The sequence below is a fragment of the Ursus arctos genome, chromosome X, assembly GCF_023065955.2.
Source record: "Ursus arctos isolate Adak ecotype North America chromosome X, UrsArc2.0, whole genome shotgun sequence".
NCBI lineage: Eukaryota > Metazoa > Chordata > Mammalia > Carnivora > Ursidae > Ursus > Ursus arctos.
Genome location: NC_079873.1, coordinates 35,965,960 through 35,992,878, shown reverse-complemented (window position 1 = coordinate 35,992,878; position 26,919 = coordinate 35,965,960). Strand labels below are relative to the sequence as shown.

General features: G+C 41.3%; 1 protein-coding gene across 1 annotated transcript; it reads left to right on the top strand.

Annotated features, from left to right (window-relative positions):
- Positions 1–2,008: 2,008 nt before the first annotated feature.
- On the top strand, positions 2,009–26,919 carry PPP1R2C (PPP1R2C family member C). Its single transcript, XM_044389372.3, has one exon. The coding sequence runs from the start codon at positions 26,064–26,066 to the stop codon at positions 26,688–26,690; it is 627 nt and encodes a 208-aa protein (XP_044245307.1). The 5' UTR covers positions 2,009–26,063; the 3' UTR covers positions 26,691–26,919.

Sequence of the window (26,919 nt, the reverse complement as noted above, 5' to 3'; positions counted from 1 at the left end):
CGTCATGTGAAAATGGAGGCAGACACTGGTGTGATGGTGCTACAGCACAGGCAATATTGGGGATTGCCGGCAACCATCAGAAGCTAGGGGAGACAAATGGAACAGATTCTCCCTCAGAATCCCCCAGTAGCAACCAACCTGGCTAATACCTTGATTTCAAGCTTCTGGCATCCATAACTGTGAGCGAATACATTTCTGTTGTTTTTTTTTAAGCCACCACCCACTTTGTGACACTTTGTTACAGCGGCCCCTGGAAACTACTACAACAATTAAATGTAACTTCTTGATTCTCTGAAAGACAGCAGCAGCCTTCCCTTACTGGTTCCAAATGAAGTTTTAAAGTTAATTTTGGTACTTACAGTTATTTCCTCTTGTGTAGAGTATGCCTGCGGAATTTAAATTATGTATTGTATGAACTTGAGATTCTAATTTCTCTTGAGTAACTCTTCTACATGCGACCCCAGGTGGGTGGCTAGATTCTTTGCAACTTTTCAAGGCTGAGGGGTAGAAAGCATAGATGTGTACGCATGTGCATGCGTACACACACACACACACACACACACACAGAGTACAATATCTTCTCCTGTTTGTGGGGTGGGTTTTCACTAATGTTACTATGCCTGCAGCTATACTCTCACAAGCTCTTAAGAACACAATTAATAAAATTTTATTCCAGAAATGCATGATTGGTTTAACATCCACAAATTAATCAATGCAATACACAACATTAATAGAATTAAGGGCATAAAAATGATCATTTTAGTAGATGCAAAAAAGGAAAAAAATCCAACACACTTTTGTGATGAAAACACTCACCAAACTGGGAACGAGAAGGAATTTCCTCACCCTGTTAAAGAGTATTTTTGAAAAACCCACAGATAACATCATACGTAATGGTGAAAGACTGAAAGCTTTCTCCTTAATAACATTGGGATCGATACAAGGATGTCTATTCTTGCCACTTCTCTTCAACGTTGTGCTGGAAGTTCCAACCAGAGCCATTAGGCAGAGAGGAAGGAAGGCAGGAAGGCAGGAAGGCAGGAAGGCAGGAAGGAAGGAAGGAAGGAAAAGAAAGAAAGGAAGAAAGAAAAGAAAGAAAGAGAAAGAAAGAAAAAGAAAAAGTGAGAGAGAAAAGAACTTGCTAAGTACTATTGAGGCAATGGAAAATGTGTATCATTTTCTTCACATCATTGACATCTTTTACTAGAATGTGTGGACTGCATTAGTTGGATTGCTGACCGATCTTCTTTCAAGCAGGAAACCATGAACAATGGGTCTAAAGATCCATTTGACAGAACTGAGCCACCTCTGTATCTAAAGATTAATCTTAGGTGGATTGATAGTGTAAACGAAGTGAAATTTATATCTGATTTTTTTAAAGATTTTATTTATTTATTTGATGGAGAGAGAGCCAGCGAGAGAGGGAACACAAGCAGGGGGAGTGGGAGAGGAAGAAGCAGGCTCCCAGCGGAGGAGCCTGATGTGGGGCTCGATCCCAGGACTCTGGGATCATGCCCTGAGCCAATGGTAGATGCTTAACGACTGAGCCACCCAGTTGCCCCTATATCTGATATTTTCTTCCAGAAAAGGCCTTCCCCCACTCCCAACATTCAGGAACCTTCCATTCAGAGGTGGTCAGTTGTAGAACTACACCAAATGGTTACCAAGCATTTTTATAGGGGCCTATGGAATACCTTGACCTTTGGCACTTGCTTTGGGTATGGATACCAAAAAAATGTAGCAGAAATAGCCTGATAACCAGATTTTGATCAGCCTTATCCCACTTGCTTTGTGGATAATCACGATCTGTCTAGATAAAAATAGAAGCTTTTTGCTTTTACATCCATTTGTGATACTCAGATGCCTATCTTGTTGCTGTTTTCTACAAAAGTAGAAGTTTATTAAGGTTTTTGCAAGATTACATTTTAAGATGATCTGATGGAAATATGTATACCCTTTTTTTTTTTTTTAATAATGATTTTTTATTATATTATGTTAGTCACCATACAGTTATGTATGCCCTTTTGGAACATCTGTCCCAGAAGATCTCTTGCCACCCTTCCCCCAGAACACACCACACACACACACACACACACACACACACACACACACACACTCACTCCTTACTATGTTACCTCCTTGGCAGCATATCTTAGTAAAGGACTGGGAAGGACCAACCTTCTATCACTGGAAACTGTTGCCAGCTTTGTCACTGAGCACGCTGAAGGGGGAAACAAAGCCTTAATGAGTACTTTCATGGTAGTCCCCTCCCTCTTTTCTACATGGGTATTTATTTTGTTAACCCTGACTTTAAGGTATGACAGCCTGTGGCAACACTATTCTGTACAACCTCCTTCCCTTCTCTCAGTCCTAACCTACTTTAAGCCAGAAATCCTCCACTATATCCTGAGATAAAATCTACTCTGGCCCACCCATAAGGCTATGACTATGTCATAGTCACTCACATGCCATGAAAATCACTTAAATAATGAAAGACTCAATAAATAACCACGTTTCTTACATTTCCTTTGGCATGATGCCTTTTTCTGAAAGGGGAGCTCAGTACTGAATGCTTTCTCCTCTTGCCTAAGCCGCTGTTAGCCCAGCCAATCATGTAAAAGAAAGAATGGTCTGGCTTTAATTAATTAATTAGTTAATTAATTAATTTTGAAAAGATTTTATTTATTTGAGAGAGAGAGTGAGAGAGAGAGAGAGCATGAGCAGGGGGGAGGGTAGAGGGAGAAGCAGACTCCCTGCTGAGCAGGGAGACTGATGCAGGACTCCATCTCAGGACCCTGGGATCATGACCTGAGCCAAAGGCAGACGCTTAACCAACTGAGCCACCCAGATGCCCTGGTCTGGCTTTAAAAAATCCTGAGTGTTAGATTGCTACAAAATAGCCCCCAATGAATTATACTATCTTGAATTCATGGAGTTGAGCATTCTACTCTAATCTTATATGAAGATGGGCCTTATAAGTTGCTTGGGCTGATAGAACGTGCCAGAAGTGATGCTATACAAGCTCTGGACTAAGGCCCTGTGAAGTCTTACTGCTCCTTCTTATGCTGTCTTGGAAACCCAAGACAATCATGCCGCAAAAAGTCTGAGATGAAAAACCACATGGAGACGTCCAGCTCTCCCAGCCGTTCTAACAGAACTCAGACCCCACCTGCCCCCTCTGTTCAATACAGCTGCATAAGTGATTCCAGCAAAATCAGCATAAGAACTGGCCAACTCACCCATGGAATCATGAGAAGTAATAAACAGTACTTTCAAGCCATGAAGTGCTGGGGTGGTTTGTTATGCGGCAGTAGATAACTGATACAGTTACTGTTTGTAAAGGTTTCAGGTGCTGAGTGTTGGTTTCCCTGACGAGGGTGCACTACATGGCCTTACAGCCCCAGGGTCCTGCATGGGCCTCTAGTTACAAGGAGCGCTGAAGCCAGCTTCTTCATCTGAGCCTGCAAGGCCAGGTTTTCCAGTGATGTATATTTCTCAGTTCCAGTTTATATTACTATGTACAGGGTCTGAAAGAACAGTGGAAGACATGACCTGCTTTTTAAAGAGCAACTGGCAAAATGCCTAGTGAGGAAAGCATACAAAAAGCTTCTGCAACTCTAGGTAACTCTGGCCATATTTGATCATTTCATTTTCCAATGGCAATGTCTCAGCTGTGCCCCAGTGTCTCTGCAGCTTACATTTATGTTCAAATGGGAAGTCTTCCTAATTTCTCTCCTCTGTCATTTTCTTATCCAAGTTTCTGGGTTTTCTTGCTCAATTCCTCATTGACAGAGCCTCAGGTAAAGTACTTCTGTGCCTAGAGTGTTATTTATACTATTTATCACACCCGAAGTCAGTGAGAAGAGTCTCATTTTAGAAATATAGCCACCAAAAGGAGACCCTCACCATGTAGAGAGGCAGAAGAGTGTAATAGCGAAGCATATAGATTCTGGAGCCAGATTGCTTGATTTTGAACCCTAGGTCTGCAACCTGCTGACTGTGTGACCTCGGATAAGTTATCTACCATCTCTTTGCTTCATCTTTCTTGTCTGTCAAATGGGCATGGCAATAGTCATATAGACCTTGGAGATCTATAAGAATACATGTGTTGGGGAAGGTCATTGAAAAGATGTGACCACCAGTTGACCCGCAAGGTGGACCCAGGCAATCAGAGGCTCCTCACTCCTTCCCCTGCCCTGGGACTATGGGTTCCACTTGCCTTCTTTCTCCCAGAGGCTGCTCCAAGAACAGAGCCTTGAGATAGTGATGTAGTGTTGAGAATACCTGCACAGTATTCTTGACTGAACCCAGTTAAGGCCTCTTTATAAACTTTTTAAGATTTGGTGAACTGGTGTGGGGATCCATTCATCTTGCTGCAGCCCAAGACAAGCCTTGTGTTTAAGTTCCCTTTGCGTATTAAAACTGCCACCTACCAAGCTTGGTATGACTTGCCTCTTTCTTTGGTTTCTCCTTGCCCTCTGCCTATGGGGATCAGTTTCAGATTACATCCAGAAGGCTCCCAAGAGGGCTGGAAACCAACAACATGCAAACTTGGAATTATGTAGCTGTGTCTGTACATTTGGCTGTTAGCATGATTCTGATTTTTATGGAAGAAGAACTGAATATAATAGAAGGCAAGGATTTTAGACCCCGGTCTTTGACAGACTAAACATTTGACCTTGGTAAATAACTATGTCTCTGGGTATCAGCTTTTCCACCTGTGAAATGAGTACTTAAGGACCTTTTCAACTAAAAAATCCAAGAAATTTATGTAATCTGTAAAGAAAGGCTAACTTTGGCCTCTCAGACCATGACCCCAAGGGTAAGATATTTATTCTCCTTTTCTAGAAGGGACCAGAGATCTCTTCAAGTGTAGTATTGTTTCATGCATAAACCAAGGCCTCATTTTGTTTGGAAATGTGGTTTCAGTTGTAAACAGAGCTATTTTAAATAACCATCCTGATAGGGAAGACCCACATACTCAAATACTTTTTTAATGGTTTAGGATGATTTTCAGAAGGACATGCCAAGATCAAGGAGGCCAGTAAATGCTAGTACAGAGAAAGGAAGACCACAATACCATGTTTGTTACTGGCCAGCAGGGAAAATGAAGAAGAGAAGCAGTTTTTGATGACACCTGAATCAGCCAAGAAGTGTTTGATCATAGGATCAGAAATGAGGGGCGCCTGGGTGGCACAGCGGTTAAGCGTCTGCCTTCGGCTCAGGGCGTGATCCCGGCGTTATGGGATCGAGCCCCACATCAGGCTCCTCCCCTAGGAGCCTGCTTCTTCCTCTCCCACTCCCCCTGCTTGTGTTCCCTCTCTCGCTGGCTGTCTCTATCTCTGTCAAATAAACAAATAAAATCTTTAAAAAAAAAAAAAAAAACAGAAATGATACCGCTTTTCTTCCCGACTTTCCTCCCATCTATCTTCATGCCTCATAGGCAACGTCTTGGAATAAACATTAGTATTTAGCCCTTTGTAGTATTGTCAACTTGTACCCTAAGGCCAGGATAATATTGTTGCTATATAACCAAGACCATTATTTTCCTTTCCTGCTTTAAACTAACCTCTACCCCCATCTTACCCCCGAGCTCAGAGATCAGATTCATCTCAAGTCTTATCTATCATCTATCTATCTATCTATCTATCTATCTATCATCTATCTATCTATCTATCTATCGTCTATCTATCATCTATCTATTTATCTACTATTTCTATTTTTAGAGTTTTTGCTGCAAGCTAATCCCCCATTCATAGAAGCCTTGATGAACTTCCAATACTGTACCAAGAAACAATCACACATTCATATGTACACACACACACACACACACTCACATCTATATGAATGGCCTTAAAATGTCTAGTTTTAGCTTACTACGGGACTATTAGAAGTCATATAGGATGCATGCTAGTTTTGAGTAAAAAAAGAAAAGAAGTATTACTACAGAGTAAGAATAATCAAAAGAATTCCCTCCTTTCAACATTCTTCTTCTATAACTCAAAACACTTCTAAAGCCCTTATTTTGCTATAGATGGCAAATGACCATATATGTGTTTTTTCCTTCTCTCTCAAGAAACCCTATTAAAATAATAGCAAAGCTACTGAAAAGGGGATGAACCCATAAGAATGAAAAAAATGGGAGTGCGAGTCATTATCAGATGAGGGATATCAACAACTGTCTAGAATACAGAAAGAGAATAGAAAGATTATAACACATGGAGCGAAGAGGAGAAAACGAAAGTCTAGACTATATACACAGGGATGGGTTGCAGTGGATAGGGAGGGGGAATAACTGACTTGGAAAAAATCTGGAAAGGAATTCAGCATGGAAGCTAGCACGCATGACAGGTGCAGGAATAAGAAGTGGTGATAAAAGCAGGATCTGTACATGTAATTGTTGGCTTCCTGAGTCTCTCTCCACTACAGGCATGCAAAACAGCATATAAGATGTTATTGTACATTCCCCATCTCTCAATGTATAAAGGAGAGGGGATATCTAAATAAAAGAAAGAAAAATATATGGGGTAAATTTGGGCATCTGTGATGGATTAGGGTGCCCCAGAACACAGCCTCCCCATTCTGGAATTTGGGAAATCCCAGCATGATAGTCACCTCCCTGACTGCATCGCACCTGATTGCTTTAATGTGAAGTCCACAGCTGACAAACACCAGCCACTTGCAGAAGGTTCTGGGTCAGTGTATTAGTCAGGGTTCTCCAGAGAAACAGAACCGATAGGATATACGTATAGGATATCCTATTGTTATATAAATTAACCAATTGTTAACAATAACCAATATCATATTGGAGATATAGATAAACACACATTCATGCACATACACATATCTCAACAGATTTTTGTTAACAATTGGTTAATATATATAACAGTAGGATACCACATACATACCACATATATATATATATATATATATATTTTTTTTTTTTTCTATTTCTCCGGAGAACCCTGACTAATAAAATGACCAAGACCTTTTTTTGCAAATATATAAAATATATGTTAGATATAAATTTAAAGAGATTTATTGTAAGGAATTGGCTCATGTGGTTATGGAGGCTGAAAAGTCCCAAGGTCTGCAGTCAGCCAGCTGGAGACCCAGGAAAGCTGATATGTAGTTCCAGTCTGAGTTTGAAGGCCTGAGAACCAGAAGAGCCAATGGTGTAAGTTCCAGTTCAAAAGCTGGTGGGTTCAAGGCCCAAGAATAGCCAGTGTTTCAGTCTGAGCTTAAGGGCTGGGGAAAAAATACCAATGTCCCAACTCAAACAGTCAGGCAAAAGGAGTTCCCTCTTATCTAGCCTTGTTTTATTCAGGACTTTGAATGAGGCCCATCCCCATTAAGGAGGGCACTATGCCTTACTTAGCCTATGGATTCAAACATTAACCTCATCCAGAAACTTCCTCAAGGACACACTCAGAATAATGTTTGACCGAATATCTGGGTACCTCTTGGCCCAGGCAAGTTGACTGTTAAAATTAACCACTGCAGTTAGCCTTCCTGTAAATGCCAATTCTTGTATTTGCATTAAAAGCCAAGGATCTTTAGATATCTGGGGGAACACCTTACATGAATGAAAAAAAATTAATATAGAGAACAAGCCTTCTAGAGAAATGGAGATAATTCTAGAAGCAGTTGGAAACTTAAAAGGAGAGTGCATAAAGTGATTTGTGGCATTATTGCATGCAGAAAACAAGAAGAGGATGCAATGGTAGAGAAATGATCCCAGATCAATAAAGACCTCTTTGAAATTAAAAATATGATTACTGGAGCTTCGATTAAAGGTTGCTAGATTCAATTCAGAAAATTTCCCAGAATATTGACCCCCAAAAGACAAAGTGAAAAAAATTATAAGGGAAAATATTAGAGATACAGAAAATCATCTATATGTCTCACAAATACATATGGAAGGAAGTCCAGAGGAGAGTATTAGTGAAGAAATAGGGAACTTTCCAAAACCTGAGAAAAGTGGTGATTCTTTAATTGGAAGGTCTAATTTAAAGATATACTGTGTGAAATTTAAAGACACTGTGAGATCTTCAAATAATGAGACTAAAGAAAAAATCTCTAAAACCTTCCACAGAGATAAAAATACATCGTAGAAATGAGAATTACCTTAACCCTAACATAATCATCCACGTTGGATGTTACTCTTCCCAGGTTTTTTTAAAATTTTATAAACAATGCAACAGTGAACATCCTTGCACAAGCCTCCTAGTGCCCAAGGCTCTAACTTTTTGCAAAAAAGACTCTTCTCTTTATTTTTTTTCTTTCTTTTTTGCCTATGATGAATGTCACCAGGACCTCCTTATTTTCCTGTTTTAGCTTCCTGTGAATGTGACAAGTTTTGTTATGTCACTCAAGGTTCATGATCTTTTCTTTCCTTCTGTGTTGTGTTGAGTAAGATTAAGGGGCCTTCTGACAGAAATCTCTAGACTATCATTTTTATGATTCATTTCTGCACTAAGACATTTACTCTGTATTATAGAATTATGATTTCCTATCTCAAGGGACAAAGGTAGGATTAAACTCCCTAAGATGCTTTTCTTGACAAATACTTAAAGGCAAAAATCAAGCTGCTAAATCTTTACCTTTTATGTCTGTTAGCTTTGAATTATTCGAAACTTGGGTTTTCAGGGTAAATTAGCTGTTCTAGTCTAGAAAGAAAGTCACAAATACGAAATGCATTCAGATGGCTAAATCTGCCATCCACAATTGAAGAAAAGAACAAGAGTTAGTGACATTTGTTGGTGTCTTAGATGTACTTACATGCATTGTGTAACTTAATCCTTATCACAAACATGAAAGGCAAATACTGCTTTCATTATATAGAACATGTAACTAAAGCATGGAAAGAAAAAGTAACTTCCTTTTAGTCTCACAACATGTAAGCAATAGGAAGGATGTCAACATACTACAAGATCGCCTTTGGTGTAATGAACACCTTCTTGGTTCAAATCCTAACTAGACCTCATTTTCACAGTCTACTCTTAAGCAAATCATTTTCTGTTTCCTAGTACTCTGTTCTCTCTTCTGTGAAATAAAAGGACAAATTATTTTATAACCCTAAATTTATATAAATCATTTATCGGATACCCGTTAAACATATAGTACTCATATTAAGTAACGTTAACACTCCGTATGCACTTATTCTATGAAGGATTAGTAAATGAAAGTTTGAAGTGCTCAACTGAAATGCCAACACAAAACTATACAATAAATTTTTCAAAAGGAAGCCACACGGACTTAATAATCCTTCAAAAAGATGCTGAATCGTATCTACTCATTAGAAGATATTTTCTAGGTTTCTACTAGGGGTCAAATGGTCTGCCAAACACAACAATGAACATAAATAGATGCAAGTCTTGCCCTCTTGAAGCTAAAAGTCTAATGTTGGATAATGGCCCAAGATGTGACCATACATTGCAAAAGGGACTTTGTAAATGTGATTAAGGATCTTAGAGATGGGGAGATTATCCTGCATTATCTAGGTGAGCCCAATGTAATGTCATTTCCTATAAAAGGGAGGCCGAGGGAGACATTACTATAGAAGAGCACAGATGTGAGGACTGAAACAGGATTCTACACTGCTGGTTTTGATCTTGGAGCCAGGGTTCCTGAACCAAGGAATGCAAGTTCTAGAAGAAAAGGCAGGAAACAGATACTCCCCTAGATATGGAGAGAGTGTGGCTCTGCAGCCGCCCTGATTTCAGCTCAGTGATACTGATGTCCTATTTCTGACCCCCAGAATTGTGAGAGAATAAATGTGTGTTGTTGTGAGCCATCAAGTTAGTAATCATTTATTACAGCAGCAATAGGAAACTAATATAGAGACCTTATTCAAGTGAGTTCACAAACAGTAGATGTCTGGTAGGGATCTCCAGTCCCACGGTTCAGCATTCTGACAGGTGCTCATGGCACACTGCATATTTAAGACCTCTCTCTTGATTTCCTGTGCTCTTTCTCTCCCCATCAGTTGTGTTGTATGCTTACCAAGAGTCAGTTGAATTTGTTCCTAAATACGGTGACTCCAGAACATCCACAACAGGGAATTTTCCAAACTAAGAAGTCAGGCCAGTGGCAGGCCAAAAGAAAAACAAAAGACAAATGTCCACCCAGCTTTGAAAGAAAATACATGGCATTATGACACATATACCTTGGGGATCTGAGGTCGTCTGGGGAGTTGGAGAAAGTCTCCATGAGGAAGTGTTACTTGAGGTGAGATTTGAAGGAGAAAAAAAGAGTTATCCAGCTTGGGAGTGGGATTAGGGGTGGAGAGGATTGCTAAAGTCTTAAAGGAGAGAATATGGTTAGTGGATGAACCAGGAGGCCAGTATGATTAGAGCAGGGAAATCTAGGAGCATCATGACACAATATGTGATAGGAAAATCAGGGGCCAGACCATACAAGGCTGTGTAGACCCTGTGAAGATTGTAATCTTCATCTTAAGAATTACAGAAAGTTTTTCTGCTGTTTGAGGTGATCGGGGAAGAGGAGGCTTGGCTAACATGATCAGATTTGTATTTTGAAAAGTTCACTCAGGATCCGTGGTGGGGAACTAATTAGAGGGAAAGAAATGGGTGCAAGGAGATCACTTAGGAGACTGTTCAAGCAAGAGATGGTGGTAGCTTAGACTGGAGAGGTCATGGTAGAAATGGAGGTAAATGGACAGACTCATTATGCTTTGTAAGTATATAAAAGAGTTGGCAATAGTCGGACTTGATAGGTAAGATACAGGGAATGAAGAAGAGAAAGAGGTCAAGGTGACTCCAGCTTTTGTGGTTTGTTCCTTTGTTTTCTTGTGCATGATTTTGTACTACCAGCAGGACTATGGTACCATCTGCTGAAATACAGCATAATGGAAGAAGACCAAGGAGAAAGGAATCATAAATTTGGCTTTGAAATTGTTGAGCTTGAAAATATTCAAGATGCAGAAGTAGAGATGCCAGATAAGAGGCTGAAAATCAAAGGTCTGTGTCAGAGATATAAATTTGAGAATCACTGCATATAGATGGGGATTAGAGCCTTGACCATGAATGAGATGGGCTAGGGGCAGAATAAAGAGGAAAAGAGAAAAGGGTCTAGCATTGAGCTTTGAAGAAAGTTCCAGCAATTGCCAATTGGTCACAGACAACAAAGAGGTGGAACAAAACACTTTTAAACATTTACGTAGGGTTTTTATTTGGTTTTTTGTTTGTTTCAAAACGTTTTCTGGGTCAAAAAGTATTTGGCCTACTTAAAAGCTTTCAGTTAATTTCTTTTAAAAATACTACCCAGACAAATAAAATTAATCTGTGGTCAAATTTGACCTCTTGGCCACCATATTGTGACTTCTGTTTTAATTAGAGCTGACCTGGGGCATAGACAATGTTTGGAAGAATCACACGAGTGACAATAGAGCACCACTCCTGCTTGGACTGGAAAAATATTCTTGGGATGGTGGGAAGTAGGAGAGACAGAGGGGAAGCAAGGAGCCCAGAGGCCTGTATTCCAAGAGAGAGAAATAATTCTGAGCCTTCCTTTTTGAGTTGGTGTCCTGAGGAGTTGGAAATACCTCACTGGAAGCTGGAGGACCAAGGGACAAAGGGATTTATACCTGTAATATCTGTTTGGCTTCCCAAAATGGCACAAAGTCTAGGAGAACAAATGGTTGTGAAGAGGTCCACGCAGAGAGGAGTAAGATGTCTCAACATGGCCTCAAATAGATGGATGGCCAACAATCCACTAACGCCCTGGCACTTGGCAAGGATGTGAGGGAAAGGGCTTCCTCTCCCTTCATTGCTGGTCGTATGATTTGTGGGTATAAATTTAGTATTACCTATCAACATAAATAATGTATGAGCTTTAACCAAGAAAGTCTGTGTAAAAATTCAGCTGACAATAATAGAATTAGAGTACCATTATTTTTGCAGTCCCAGGGTGTGTCTAGTCTTTGCTACTTGCTGCCTTGGACAGTCTGTAGGGTACCTGCCATTCTTTATTAAATCCCCTTCTGCAGTAACTGGCTAGGATGGACTGTTGCTCACAGCTAGGGATTCTGAATGATGTAGTAAGAATCACAGAATTTTGAAGCTGATAAGACACTTAGAGCTCATTTTCTCTAATGCCTGTTTAGCCCCCAAAACCCATCCTTTTATTTTTCCATTTGAAAATTTTTTACTGAAGAATTAAATTATCCTTGATTTAATAAAAGACATAAAACTGCTAATTATTCTGAACTAATAGAATTCTAGACAAAGCCAAAAAATTGATATTGTATTTGCTCACTACAAATATAATATGGATCAAATGTCAGATTTTCATCAATCTTTTTGAAATGTTAAAAATAGAGAGTATCCATTACTAATTTTTTGCTTCTAGTTTGAAAGACCCTGCTACATTCTTCTCCTTATTTTAATGATGAATCAAGTACAGCTCAACAATGTGGATACTTTGTATGACACAGCTAAGTCAAGTCAGAGCTTGGATGAGAACCTGCCTTTAGGAAATAACACACTTTATCAGGCACCGAAGAGAGACATACCACCTCTCTGAGGCTTCACCATAAGATTCATTCAAATATTTATTGAGCGCCTGGTCTGTGCCTGGTACTGATTCAGGCACTGGGGATATATCAGTGAGTAAGATGCATTAGGTCCTGCCTTCATCCTAGTGCGAAAGCACAGATAGCAAATGAGAAAACAGAGATGAACATAATTTTGGGTGGTGATGACTGCTGTATTTAATACTAATACTAATAGTAATAACAGACAAAAGGGTAGAGAGTGTTTCGATGGTGAGGGTGTTAATTTAGTGTGGGTGTCAAGGGAGGCTTAAATGAAGTGGCCTTTGGGGTGAGACATTAAATAAAGCCTTGAATGCAAAAGATTAAGGACAGAGCGCTCTGTAAACAGCGAGAAGAACAAATGCAAAGTTCCCAAGGCTGAAGCAAACTGCATTTAGAGAAACAGAAGAAAGACAGCGATAGAGGGGAGACAGTGGAAGATGAAGACAGAGAGAAAGGAGGAATCAGGGCCCCAACAATACACCACCTGTTGAGGAAGGAATTTGGATTCTTTTTCTAGATCCAATGGAAAGACAATAAAGCCTTTTGAGCAAGGGAATAACATGATCTGATTTACTGAAAGGTATCACTTTGGTTCCTGCCTAGAGAATGGATGTTAGAAGGGACAGAAATTCATTTCTCTCCTACAATACCTATAGTAACGAAGGACTAATATATGTTTGGGGGACAATAGCAAGACTCACAGTTCACGTTATTTTCAGGAGATGCAAACTTATGACTGCTAAAACATGCATTAAAAAATGCCATGCCATGGATTTGAAATATTTGCTTTTCTATCACAAGCCTTGGCATAGTAACTTGTCCTCATGTCCGTTTCTACTACATATATACATATTAATTTAACAACAGTTGAATACTAAGACCGCTCAGCATAATAGATGGCAATGGCTCCGAAGGAGCTGAAATAATCTGTCAATTAAAGAATATGCGTTTCAGAAGTACTTAACGAAGAAACCATAATGACTCGAAATGGGCTTGTTAAAGTGGAACAAGGCGATCAATTCCTGACAGCTCTTCTTGAGCCAGTAAGAGGGCAGGAGATGTCATCAGCACCACTCTGGATGGTCTGGCCAAATAGGTTCAAGGCTAGATTGCAAGGAAGTGCAACTTTAAAGTAATATTCTTTCTCCTGTGTTCTTCTCTTCTGAGTTTTCTGACACTCAAGATCCAGCCAAAACAAAAGTTTAAAAGCAAACTATAATGCTGGCCGAATAAGAGCAGGAAGCTGAGTCCACGTGTTGGCTAGATCTTTCTCCAATAGAGCAGCAGGAGGAATTTCTAGTAAAACAAACTAACACAAATACTCTCATGCTTAGAATGTATGTTTTATTCTTTTTTTAAAAAAGATTTTATTCATTTATTTGTCAGACAGAGAGAAAAAGCAGGGGAAGTGGCAGGCAGAGGGAGAAGCAGTCTCCCCGCTGAACAAGGAGCCTGATGCGGGACTCAATTCCAGGACCCTGGGATCATGACCGGAGCCAAAGGCAGATAGATACCTAACCAACTGAGCCACCCAGGCATCCCAATGTATGTTTTATTCTTATTAGCAATGATCCTAGTTAACCTTGTTGACCACGTACTGAGTGCCAGGCACTGAGCCAATGTTCCGCACGATATCTCTGTTGATTTTTTTTCTAACAACCCTATCAAGAAGATACTAGCATTTATTTTGTTTGTACATGGGGAAACCAAGGCTCACAGTGGTTAAGTAATTTCTTTCAGTTCACAAAGATTCTAAGCTACAGAAATAAGGATAGGATCTGGCCTCCTCCATCCCTAAACTGTTTACTATATTAAATTGTAACACCCTTTGTCAGAAGTTATCACCCCTTTATTAACTTCAAGTAGCATCAAAATGAGATCACCTGACATGACCCACACTATATAAGGCAAGGTTTTGAAAATGGACCTTTTATTAAACTGCCAAAGTCCACAGTATTTTTTCAACAGAGCTCCTCTGGTTTATCTGGCAAAATGATTTGCATCTTAAAAGGTGTAGAATTGCATACAAACAAGTTCAAAGCTCGAGTGAATCTTTATAACTAATTCCCCTGAAGCAAAGAGTCTTTGTTTTCCTCTTTGCATAACAACTTCAAAATTCTAGATGTCTTAGATCATCTGAAAATCACATGACTTGGTAATTTTTTGTCCCCAGATGGAGCCAAAGGCCATGGAAGAGTGCACTTGAGAGTTCTCAGCAGGGTACAAAATATTTTGGCTAAGCCTCTTCTGCTCCTGATTCACAAAATGAATACCCAGCTTTCTTTTACTTGGAGGTTGAGTATGATAATTATCAAGTGGCTGTGAAGGTTTCCAGCGTTCAAAGGGATGGTATTGGGCTAAGCATGAGGATCCTTATTATATTGCTATTCCCTCCATCCTGCCCTCACACCAAGATCTATAAACATACATAGCCCCTTGGTCCTGGTGCTAAGGATGGAAATATTTGTTTAATAAATGAACATTTTCTGAAGCTTGAAAAGCCTTTACATAAGTATCTACCTATAGATCAGAGAAGAGAATTATCAGCAAATCACAAATTAGAATTTGATCAATTACATAGTGTTCTTTAGTTTTTTTTTTAATCAACTAAACTCCATAAGGTAATTTTAATACATTAAAAAGGCAAATAAAGTACATATCCATTTTATCACATTGCTAGGATGAAGAAAAACCATTTCATTATGTGCTCAGCCGTTAAACAAAATTTAGACACAGGCACAATTTGCCCAACTACTATGTTGATTCTTACTGGATGGTGTCAAGGACCAACATTTAATAGATATAGGGCATACCTCAGCCCCTTCCCTTGACAATCTATCCTGATCTCCCCACCCATCTCCTAGTTGCCCTCACTCTGTCTAGCTGATGTGGACTCATTAAATACATATTTATCAGGTGCTTACTATGTATCTGGCTCCTTTGTAGGAAGTGGAGATACATCTGATCCAGACAAAGATCTTGGAATTCATAGAACTTACATTCTAGTGTCCTGGGCATACATGTTGATTGGTATTCATTTTCTGCTTAATAAAAGTAGTTTGTGAGTCACAAAAGCAGAATTAAAGACCAGGAAAATTATTTTTAAGCTGATTAAAACATTGTTTCCAAAATATTAAATAATAACAGCAGGTTGCAGAGCAATTTATATACTTTATTAAAAACTATGTTTATGTAAGTCTAAAAAGTTCATCAGGAAGTACGCACAACAAACAGTTAACACAGGGTTGGAGGGAATACAGGAGTTGATTGCTTCTTCCTTTCCATAGATATTCACTGTTTAAATCTGTTAAATGGAGATGTATTCTTTGTGTAAATTTTTTAAAATTCAATACATATTTATTTAGGAGCTGATGTGACCTGCTTTTCAAATCATCAGTTGAGAGATTGAACTAGATTAGCAATTCTCAATCTTTCCTCCACTCATGGCAGTTGACATTCCCTGTGTAACACGTTCCCAAAGGCATAACCAGGCCTATGTGTAATTCCCTGGCAGAAATCTACCTTTTTCTCTTCTACTAAGAATAGTGTGTCAGAAGCTAGATGTGGTAGTGAAGCAAGATTTGCCACCCCAAAACGTGTCTCCTTGGCATGTGGATTATTTCAGGCTGATTACTTTTAAGAAATGGAAAGCTTAGGAAGAACCTTTGGCCTTCCTTCTAATTGCTTAAAAGAATTCAGATAGAGGACCTGTTCCAGAGAGGGAGCTATCACCATAGATAACTAGAGTATAGTAGAAACTAGGTGTGGTAGACAGAGAAGAACCTAGTACAGCCTGTTAAAATTCCTCTATGTCTCATTGCTTCTGTATGACCCAGGAAACATTTGTTAACCAAACATTTACTATTTTTCATCTTCCTGTGAAATATCTTTATTCCCTTTGAAGTTCCAGACTTCAGCCCCCTTAGCTCTGGACAACATATAAGCCTCAATTGCCTGACTGCCTGGGGCCTCATATTCTTCTGGAGCCACCATATGTATGTAATTAAATCTTATTTTCTCCTGTTAATCTGTCTCATGTCAACGTAATTGTTAGTCCAGCCAAAAGAATCCTAAAGCGTAGAGGAAAATTTTTGCTCCCCAACAATGTCAAGGAGAGTAATATTATGGGGATAATCTTAAATTACTTTGATTCATAGATACAGCTATAACTAGAGAGAGAGATAGAAATATGCATAGATATACAGTTAGAGTGGAAGAGACCTGGTGATTAACTAGCATTGGTAACAAATCACCTGTGACATAATTACAGAACACTATATGTCTAAAAACTATAGGTTAAAAAACAAACAAACAAACAAACAAACAAACAACAAGTAAAACTGGTCTTAGACCTTGCTACTCAAAATGTGCTCCACAGACCAGCAGCATTGGCCTTACCTGGGAGCTTGTTAGATTTGCAGAATCTCAGGCCCCACCCCAGACCTGCTGAGTCAAAATCTGCATTTTAACAAGATCTTCAGATGTTTCATGAGCACGTTAATGTTGAGAAGTACTGGCCTAGATACATCTTGAACTCCTTCCAAGTCAGAGATTTGGGAAACCTAGGTAAAAATGACAGGACTGAGTATGACATCCTCACCTGCAATGACATCTAGCCTTGTATCCCTGCTTCCATGCCTCCAGAATTTCAGATGACCTTTTGACGACCTTTTATCCTTCAAGCATAGCCATGCTACCAAAGGAGACAAGCTATTTTCTAAAGAACAGTTGCTACTCGGCCCTGTGTTGCTGACAGATTGTTTCCACACAAAATTGCAATTCATAACTCAGGCATCTGCTCTGACTTTCCAGATTCCAGGCATTAGTTGCGACAGTTTTGAGTTTGTGATTTCGTCTTCATACCCATCCTCATCCCCATGACTGTTGGCACATATCTAAAGATCTATTGGGAAATGAAACCATAAAAACAAAATGGTACTATAATTTGAAAGACAAGAGTGCTTTGAAACTTTTCATTATGCTGTCAAAAAAGAAAAACGGTGTTTGTAAGTATTCAATACTTTCTGGTGGTTTTCTAATACATTACTTCATGTCTGCACTGTGATACCCAGTATCAATTTTGCAGCAATGCATTATGTATGCATGTATGTCATACTAATGATTTTCATCTTGTAGTTCAGTACCGATCTGAAAATGACTTTCTCCGCTACAGGTTCCTTGATGAGCAGACAATGGGAGGGACTTTTTTCTTTGTCAGAATATTGGGTCACTAACTCAAGAAGCCTACTGAAAAGTAATAAACCTCATGATATACCAGATCTCACTTTCCTCGTGTCCCTTTGCTTTTCTCTGTTTTTCTCTAAAGGAAAAATTTCAAGATGTCTTCGAAAATGTTACCAGTCCAAGCCTAAATTCGTAAATCTGATTCTTCTATTTTGCTTTGGCTATTGTCTTCTCTTTGGTCCGTCAATGTTTTGTATTGTTTTTTAAAGCCATGCATCTCAGTTTCCTGTTGGTACTCAGAGGGGAAAAACGTCATCCTAATAATAGTTATAAGTGGCCCAAGAGCCATTTCTCATTAGGTGATGACAGGCCTTGTCATACTCAATACTTGCCCATAAAAAAATAAAATGAAAAAAGGGGACTTTATTTTTTGAAATGTTTGGAAGTATAATGGCACAGAGAAATGGAAAATGGAACAATTCAGGTCACAACTGACCCTAATAAGACTTAAACAAACAATGGAGACAGAGATGTATTGCCTGAGCCATGAAGCAATATTCTGTTTTATCTTTTGTTAAGTGCATATTTCTCAAAAAAACCTGATAACAAAGTGTATTATTTTGAGCACAATTATCTGAAGTGACCATTTTACACTGGGGTGGGAGCTAATCCCTTTGAAGAGTTGTGTCCATCTACTGCTGGAGGATTTTCTATTAGGGTGAAGGCAGCCATCAGCTGGAACAGCTCCAAACAATGGCTTTCTGATGGACCTGCTTACACTGATCCCTGCTGTTTATTAACAAAAGCATTATCAAGCCCTTACTGTGTGCATTAGGAGCTATAGAAGACACATAGGACATTAAAAACAGGATCTCTACGTGTGAGGTGCTTTCCATTGAGCTCTAATTGGAGTCCTTGTGAAAACTGGGCCGTGAGAACTACTGAGATTGGCTGTTGGATGAAGCCTGCTTGGACGAATATGGCCAGCCTAACCTGCAGGCGACCATCTGCGAGACGAGATTTCAAGAGTTCCAATAAAGTTGCACTGTCCAAAAGAATACCCTGCAACCACTATCAGATGCCTAAAATACCACCAACCCACTATCCGATCAAGTATCTATGGGTCGATGTAACCTGTTACAATGACAATTCCCTGGGGAAAACTAACCAGCTAAGAGAAATGGACTCTGCCTTTGAGGAATAGTTAGTCATGTGACTCTGGTTTGTACTGAGCAAGTGCAAACAATAGAGAATCAGCTACAGGGAATGCCAGGGAACCACCCTGCCAACTCCTCTTCCTACTTTTCTTTCTACATGTGCAATTCACTCAAGTAGTCCGTGTGAATGTTTGATTAAACAAAGAGCAATGGGCCATTTTTATATATAGTTATAAAGGGAGTAGCCATCATACTGTTGCAGTATGTTATGGATCTGTCCCTCAAAGACCCTTTGCACTCATCATCTGCCACAGACCACCTTCTTCTGCCTGCAGTCTCCTTCCCTGGCCCTTCTTCACTTCAGTGCTTAGTTCAAAAAACACCCACTGTACAAGGCCTTCATGGCAGAATGAATTCCCCCTCCCTCCGTACTTTCCTTTGTACTTGCTCATCTTTCCAAAGAGTAGAGCACAGGGTTCCAGCTGTGGACCTGGATTTGTCCTAGTCACCTGCCAGATGGGGCAGGACCATGTTCTACTCCACTGGTTTTCCATGTAGCCCCTGGACCAACACCATCCGCATCACTTGGGAACTTGCTAGAAATGCAAATTCTCAGATTGTTTCTGTCCCAAACCTACAGAATCAGAAGCCCTGGGGGAGGGGCTTAGTACTCTGTGTCTTAACAAGCCCTCTAGGGAGTTCTGCTGCACGCTGAGGTTGGACAACCACTGTTCTACTCTCTTTGACTCCCGCCTTCTTGTCAGTGTCTTCATGGCTGCCATTAACTGTTTTGCTGGCTTTGTTTAAACACAACCAACACATAGGCATGACTAAGATGGAACCAAACTTCACTGCTAGGTTTACTTCTATTAGAGCTGAAATGTGTTAACCTTACTTACTGGACTGGTTGTCAGAAAGGAAGAAGATTCTGTCGGGTTACATCAGCCAGAATAAATTGCCAGCTGACAATCTTTCCATGTGGTAGTCACAAATACTATAAATCATTGACTGGGATTCGGTGACAGCTTTCCTGCCCCACCTCCCTGCAGACGGCATCTTGTTAGGGAGTCATGGGGATGCTAACAATATATTTACTGCAGCTTCTAAGAAATCTGACGATTCTGTGAGTTATTTTTCTTTTTGCGTACAAAACATCATAAAAAAGACTTGCAGCGTTTCATTTCTTTTTCTATTACCCTCTCTTGCTGTTTTTATAATGCTCTTTCTAAAAAATATAGATATATAATAACAAGAAAATTTGTTTCCCGAATAGAATGGATCACACATCGGGTTATATCTCCATGTGTGTGTTTTTCTCCCCAGCCATATTTGTACACATGGGAAATAATCCTGTCTATAATGTCATCTTTAAAGGGCTGCCTCAAGGAATCTCAGTGTTGTTGGCAAAATTGAATTTTGCTGCCTGGGATCACATTATTGCTTTTCTAATTTGACTATGGTTCATCCAGAACTAGAAAACTTGGTCAGCTGGCCTATTGATTCCTTGCCCAAAAAACTTTTCCACTTGTGCCTCAAGCTGAGCTTGCACCTCATATTTTAGCTGCTACCCAGAGGACACAAGGTTCAGGATTTTAATCCTTCTGAAATGGTGGTTTTGCTGTTTCTTTTGTTCTTTCCAAGTGCCAGTGCTACTGGAGAATGGTGCAGGCCAAGGAAGCAGAGATAAGAAGGGGTTGGATCTAAACTTGGGGAGGTATCTGATTTGGATGTGAGACACTTGCAGGGACCCCGACTCCCACCACTTCTAGAAGATGTGTGTAGCAAGTGGGCAAGTGCACTGCCATAGTGGTCCCAGAAGACCTGGATTTTTAGTGCAAGCTGTGCCACTAACTGTCTGTGTGATCCTGAACAAGCCACCATACCTTTTTGATCCTCAATCTTCTCCACTAGGCAACGAGTCCTCTGGGACTGCTGTGGCAGTGCACTTTCCCATTTGCTACACACCCTTTCTTGAAGTGGTGGGAGTCAGGGGTTCCAGCACATGTCTCTTATCCAAATCAGATACCTCCCCAAGTTTATTTATTTTTCAAAAAATGTTTTATTTATTTATTTGAGAGAGACAGAAATAGTGAGAGAGAGCACAAGCGGGAAGGAGGGGGAGAAGCACGCTCCCCGCTGAGCAGGGAGTCTGATGCGGGGCTTGATCCCAGGACCCTGGGATCATGACCTGAGCTGAAGGCAGACGCTTAACCGATTGAGCCACCCAGGTGCCCCTTTCTCCTCAAGTTTAGATCCAAACCCCCTTCCCATCTCTGCCTCCTGAATTTGGCTGATACAACTTTCAGGATTTCCATCTAAGCCAAAATAATACTTTCTGGAATCTAATTTTATGTGTATATATGAAAATAATTGATTGGTAAAACCATGTTCTATTTTATCAATAGCTCCTTCCCTGACCAAGCAGGGTCAAGAGTAAGAAGAGGAACCACCTTTCATTTTCCAATGAAATGTCTTAGCGTCCTTTAGGGAACGGGAAGAACACTTCTCTCTTACAAACTCTTCAGCCGATCCCTGCAAAGGCCTGTTTTCTGATATCTTTGACTCTACTTTCTATATAACTCCTGGCAGACATGCCCACTGATGATCTTTCTCTTCATTTAATATTCCCGAACTAGATTATCCCCTTGGGGGGGGGGGGGCTAAGTTGATGTTTACTGTGTTACATCAGACATTTTCAGTGATGTCCTGTCTCCTTTATGACCTGCTCTCAATGACTATGATTGTCAATCACTGCAGTAGAAAATCTCCTCAAGACAAGTGACCACTCAGAAAAGCAACACGTGGGATAACCAAACACTCATGCTTTGGGCAACAACTCACCTTCACGGTGGTTTTCAAATCGGCCTCCTTCCTCAGGTCCCGGTGATGCCTCAGGAACCACCTCTGAGGTGCCAAGTGATGATAACTCTGGCGTCCCCTCTTCACTCAGACCGACTCCATTGCTTTCTAGTTCCAATGTTACCAGTCGTTATTCTGGAGTTCTATGTAATATTTCATTTGGAAAAGAAAAGTTCTACTGTTTTCAAACTTTTAATGAGAAAGATAGAAAAGTGTCACCTCACCAAACCTCTCTAGATCTGCCCATACTGTCAGACTCCTCCTTTCAAAAGGTTTTTGTCCACTTTCCTCAGTTCATTCACCTACTTTACAGAAACACGGGCATGTGCCAGAGTTTGGACAGGTGTCAAGTATGTGTTAGGTGTGGGGGAACTGAAGATAAAATGCACAATCCTTGTCTTAGTCTGGGTTCTGCCTGTAAAAGCAGATCTGGAGAGAGAGACTTTCCTTTCGGACTGTGAGCCCAGGGAGCAGGACAGCAGGAGAAGGTTTGTGAAAAGGGATGGGAGGAAGCCAACAAGAGGATGAAGCAACACACTGGCCATCCACTCCCAGTGCTCCAGCAGGAATCCAACGTGCAGGGAGTTAATGCCCCTCTTAAGTAAAGATGACAGCAGTTGATGCGTAAATATACTCGAGCACCCTCACCCATGAGGTGGAGGTGAGCCATGGGGGTCGCTCTTCCTCATTGACTCCCAGTTTCGCAGCAGGATTAAGCTCGAGTTGCCCACAGGAGGGACTGCTTTGGTGATGCGCCCTTTGTCTCCTGCGCTCCCCTGTCTGACTTTCCCACTCCCCTATCAATGTTTTCTGCAAATCTCTTCCGAAGTATAGACTACTTGCGCTCGAATCCTTGTCTCAGGGTTGGTTTGTAAGGGAACCCAATCTAAGAAATGGATTTTTAGTAGAATGTCAGAAACCTGGGTTTGGAATATGAGAGAGAGAGAAATTGGGCAAGACATAGAGATTCAAAACCAAAGAGCACATTTGTTTTCATACCCCACAGTATCTAACATAATTCTCCGAGTACTGTGGATAATTCTTGGATAAACTGATGCATGACTTCAGATACCACGTGGATAAACTAGTATTAACCCCCACTTCCAGTAGCATGATTGGTCCCAAAATAGCCCACCGCCTTCTCAGAGTTTTACTAATCTCTCACTAATGGCAACCAGTGGGACATCTGGGATACCTGCCTTGTTGGTGGGAACTCTTGGTTTCTTAGGTGTTTCCACCTTTAGTTGAGAATTTCTTTGTTCCGGCTTGGTTCTCCCTTCAAACCAACCCCATACTTACAACGCTTCGAGAATGTCTCCGTGGAAAAGGTTATTCTCGGGGAAGAAACAAAGCTGTGGAGTCCATCAGTGCTCTGCAGAATACTCTGATCCTGTGCAAACATCAGAGGGTTCAAATGAGATTTTAAATATCAGTAATATTTTTTAAATGTTTTTTTAAAACTGTGATGATAGAACCGCATGGATATTTAGATGTATTTATTAAACATTAACCCATGGAAGACCACCAAAACACCACTTTGCTTTTTGTGAATTTGAAATGAAAGTTCTGCTCTTGGAAATACAGTGGATGGTCGCTAAATATGTGTTGAAAGGACTTTCTAGGAGTGTATCTAAATCTCATATAATGTATCATTGACTGGGAAAGTTTTAGTTAGCTCTGGAGTGTGTGTGTGTGTGTGTGTGTGTGTGTGTGTGCGCGCGTGTGAAGGAGCCTCAGACATACCTGCTTAGCTCTTGTCCTAGGGCAATAACGAGTGAGTGGGGTAAAGACAGAGGAATATTGAAAAGCCTGCTGATCTTTTCTAACTCAAGCTTGTGGTAGCGTTGCTGAGATTGAGAATTTTTAGTTTGATGACAAGAACTCAAAACTTGGGTTTTCCTTAGGGTGCCTTTCTTTAATTAAGCAGATAACGAGCGAATGGTGGGTGAAAAAGGAGTACTTTTACATAACGTACCACTGAAATCTGTCAGGCCTGGCTGTTTCCTTCCTTAAACTATGTTGTTTGTGGCCCATGTAATAGGTCACAATCACAGTGCTCCTGGCCCAGCATGAACTGCCTTTGTGCTACTGAAAGATGAATTTCAGAAAGTGCAAGAACGACCGGATCGCTGACTCATTATATATTGAGCAGCTTGTGTATTCAGATCACAGTATGTGGGGGTGGGTGCCGTGTGCGGACAAAAGCAAAATTCTGATGCACTGGAATCAGCATCTCCCTTTAACATCCTGTTGACAACTAAACACCACAGACCCACTGTGACTACCAGCCAGGAGGACTAACCACATTTGTGCTGCTCTGTGTTGCCTTGCAGTTAGGCTTTTTAAAAGGGTAGCCTGGAGTAGTTCTGAATAATGAAGATTGTTTTTTTCCTCCCCTCACATACCAGAGGGTTTTCCAATAGCCTTGAATATCAGCTTTTGAATCCCTGAAAGCCCTCACCACAGAATACAGCTTTTTTTTTTTTCCAAAGAGTATGGTATCAGGAAATTCTTTTTCTAAGATGAATAACACAGCTTTAAAGTGATTGCAGAGTTCCTGAAGTTAGTAGGACTTTGGAGAATACAGGACAACTCGAACTCAAGGTGCTTAAGACCCTTGTAAAAGTTTTATGGTTCTTTCATGCTTTTGCTTTTGTGTTTCGAAAATGCAGAAAGACCTTGAGGGAGAGAAGAGGAAGCAAAATGTTATCAGAAGGGAAAAAAAAAATCTTGTGAATGCTACCTGGAGGGGAGAATGTGAAACTGGATCTTAATTTCCTTTTTGTTTTTTAGAAGAATGTCACTGCCTGTGAAATATGAGGCCTGTGAAGGACAAAATGTTCCAAAGTCACTCCTATAACAGCTTCCAAATTCCACATACGGGTTTTTGGTTTGGTCCCCCCCCCCCCCCACGTGACTGATTGGACAAATTGTAACTCATTGTAAAGGCTCTGGAGTCCTCTTTTCTCTATTCACACATCTCGTTCTTCCAGTTCCCCATCACCTCTCATTTATTATTCACTTAATATTTTTGTAATACCTACTATGTGCCAGGTACAGCATCATGTTGTGAAGATATAGAGCTAGAGACGATGGTCAGCAAAAGACATCTTCCTTCCTCTCTTGGAGTTACCATCTGTGTGCACAGTCGCAACTGCCAAGGAGAGGAAGAGAGGCCATGAGAGCACAGGAAGGCCTCCCTGCCCTGGGGTCCGGGGAAACAGGCCCAAATAAGGCAATAATGATTGAGCTGAAAACTGAAAAGACCTCTGGGACAGGAAGGGAAATGGATGTTCTTGGCACGGAAAAGCCAGAATTGAAAGGTGGAGGTAGGGTGGGGAGACTTCAGGGGAAGAATGCTCCAGATATATGTCCGAGCAGTTCAGAGAGCTGCCTTTTTTGGCCTCTTCTGGATTTGGGTCTTTTTGTTACAGAAAATGGGCAGCTGTTAAGGGGTTTGAAAGAGAGATGTGACAAGATTTGATGGGTGTTTTTGAAAAGCCGCTCTGGCTAGAGGGTGGATAAGAGGTTGGAAGGCAGCAGGAGGGGTTATGGGGGGGGGGTGCAGTTCAAAGGCTGTGGCTGTAGTCCCCACAAGAGGCGGTGATGACTTGAAACAGGGTGGTGGTGGGAGAGAGAATTGGAGAGCTTCTCGAAATATTTAGGCCAGTGCCTGAGGGCTGGATTGGAGAGTGAGGCGCGGGCGACGATGCCAGGTGCCCAGCTGGTGTAAGTGACTGGATATTGGGGCCATTAACCAAGAGGCGGAGCGTGAGAAGAAGACCAGGGGTTTTGTGTGTGTGCAAGTAGGTAGGGGAGAGGGAAGTGTGCATGGCGACAGAAGGTAGGAGCAGAAGGTAATCACCTTGTAGCACCTACACCTTCAATCTTTCCAACCAAAGTAGTGACTCAGATTTTTGACCGGGACCCACAGTAAGACATACATTTTACATAGCCTCTGGTACGCAAACAGGCTATATAGAAATTCGCAAAACAGCGCTTCCCTGTTTCGTGTGTAACGCAGGGATATTTGGCGTATTACTCCTTAAAACAAAAACAGCCAGCATGGGCCGGGAGGCAGTGACGGCGGCCATGACGGTGGCCATGACGGCGGCCATGACGGCAGCGGCCGCCTCTGTGGCGTCGTCTGCAGTGTCCTTTTGTGACGTTGGACCCTGGTGAAGCTCTTAGGCCGTTGCAACCAGTGCCCAGAACAGACCGTGCTGCCGCTTCAGCCTGGAGGGCGGGCAGGCGGCTGCGGCGGCCCAACCCTCCCGCGGCGGCCCTTGGCTCCCCAGGCAGTCATGGCGGCCTCCACCGCCTCACACCGGCCCATCAAGGGGATACTGAAGAACAAGAGCTCCACCACTTCCTCGGTGGCTAGCTCTGCCCAGCAGTCGGGAGGAACAATCCAAGAGGTCCATAGAAAGAAGTCCCAGAAATGGGACGAATCCAACATCCTGGCAACACACCGTACAGCCTACAGAGACTACGACTTAATGAAGATCAACGAGCCCAGCAGCCCCTATTTCAGCCCGCAAGACGATGGAGAAGATCCCGTAAATGATTTTGAAGCAAAGGAAGCCATGACCCCGGACATCTTAGCCAAGAAATTCGCCGCCAGTGGTACCTTGGAGTTGAACTGCCAGTTGGGAGAGCCGGAGAGTGACAGGGCACACAGCAGCAAGATCCTTCTCGACAAGCAAGAAAAGCAGCGGCAGTTCGAAATGAAAAGGAAGCTACATTACAACGAAGGCCTGAACCTCAAGCTGGCAAGACAACTGATCTCCAAAGACCTTCAGCAAGAGAAAGACAAGGATGACAACGAAGAAACTGTACATGGTGACAACAACGAAGACAACACTGCCGCAGAAGAATCGGATGAAGGCCCTACAAGTGACGAACTGCAAACCCAGTCATTCGGCGCATAGACAACACCTGCTCAGCCCTGCCATCGCTTGCCGCATACGAACTGCTACGAACTGCTACGAACTGCTACGAACTGCTACGAACTGCTACGAACTGCTAGTCCAACACGCTGCTGCTTGCTCTGTCGAGAGGAGGCTTCCAGTACTGAAAATACCTATCAGTTAAACTGTACCTCCATAATTCAATGGTGAACTTAGAAAATAATACACTAACGGCAAAACGGTTGCTCGA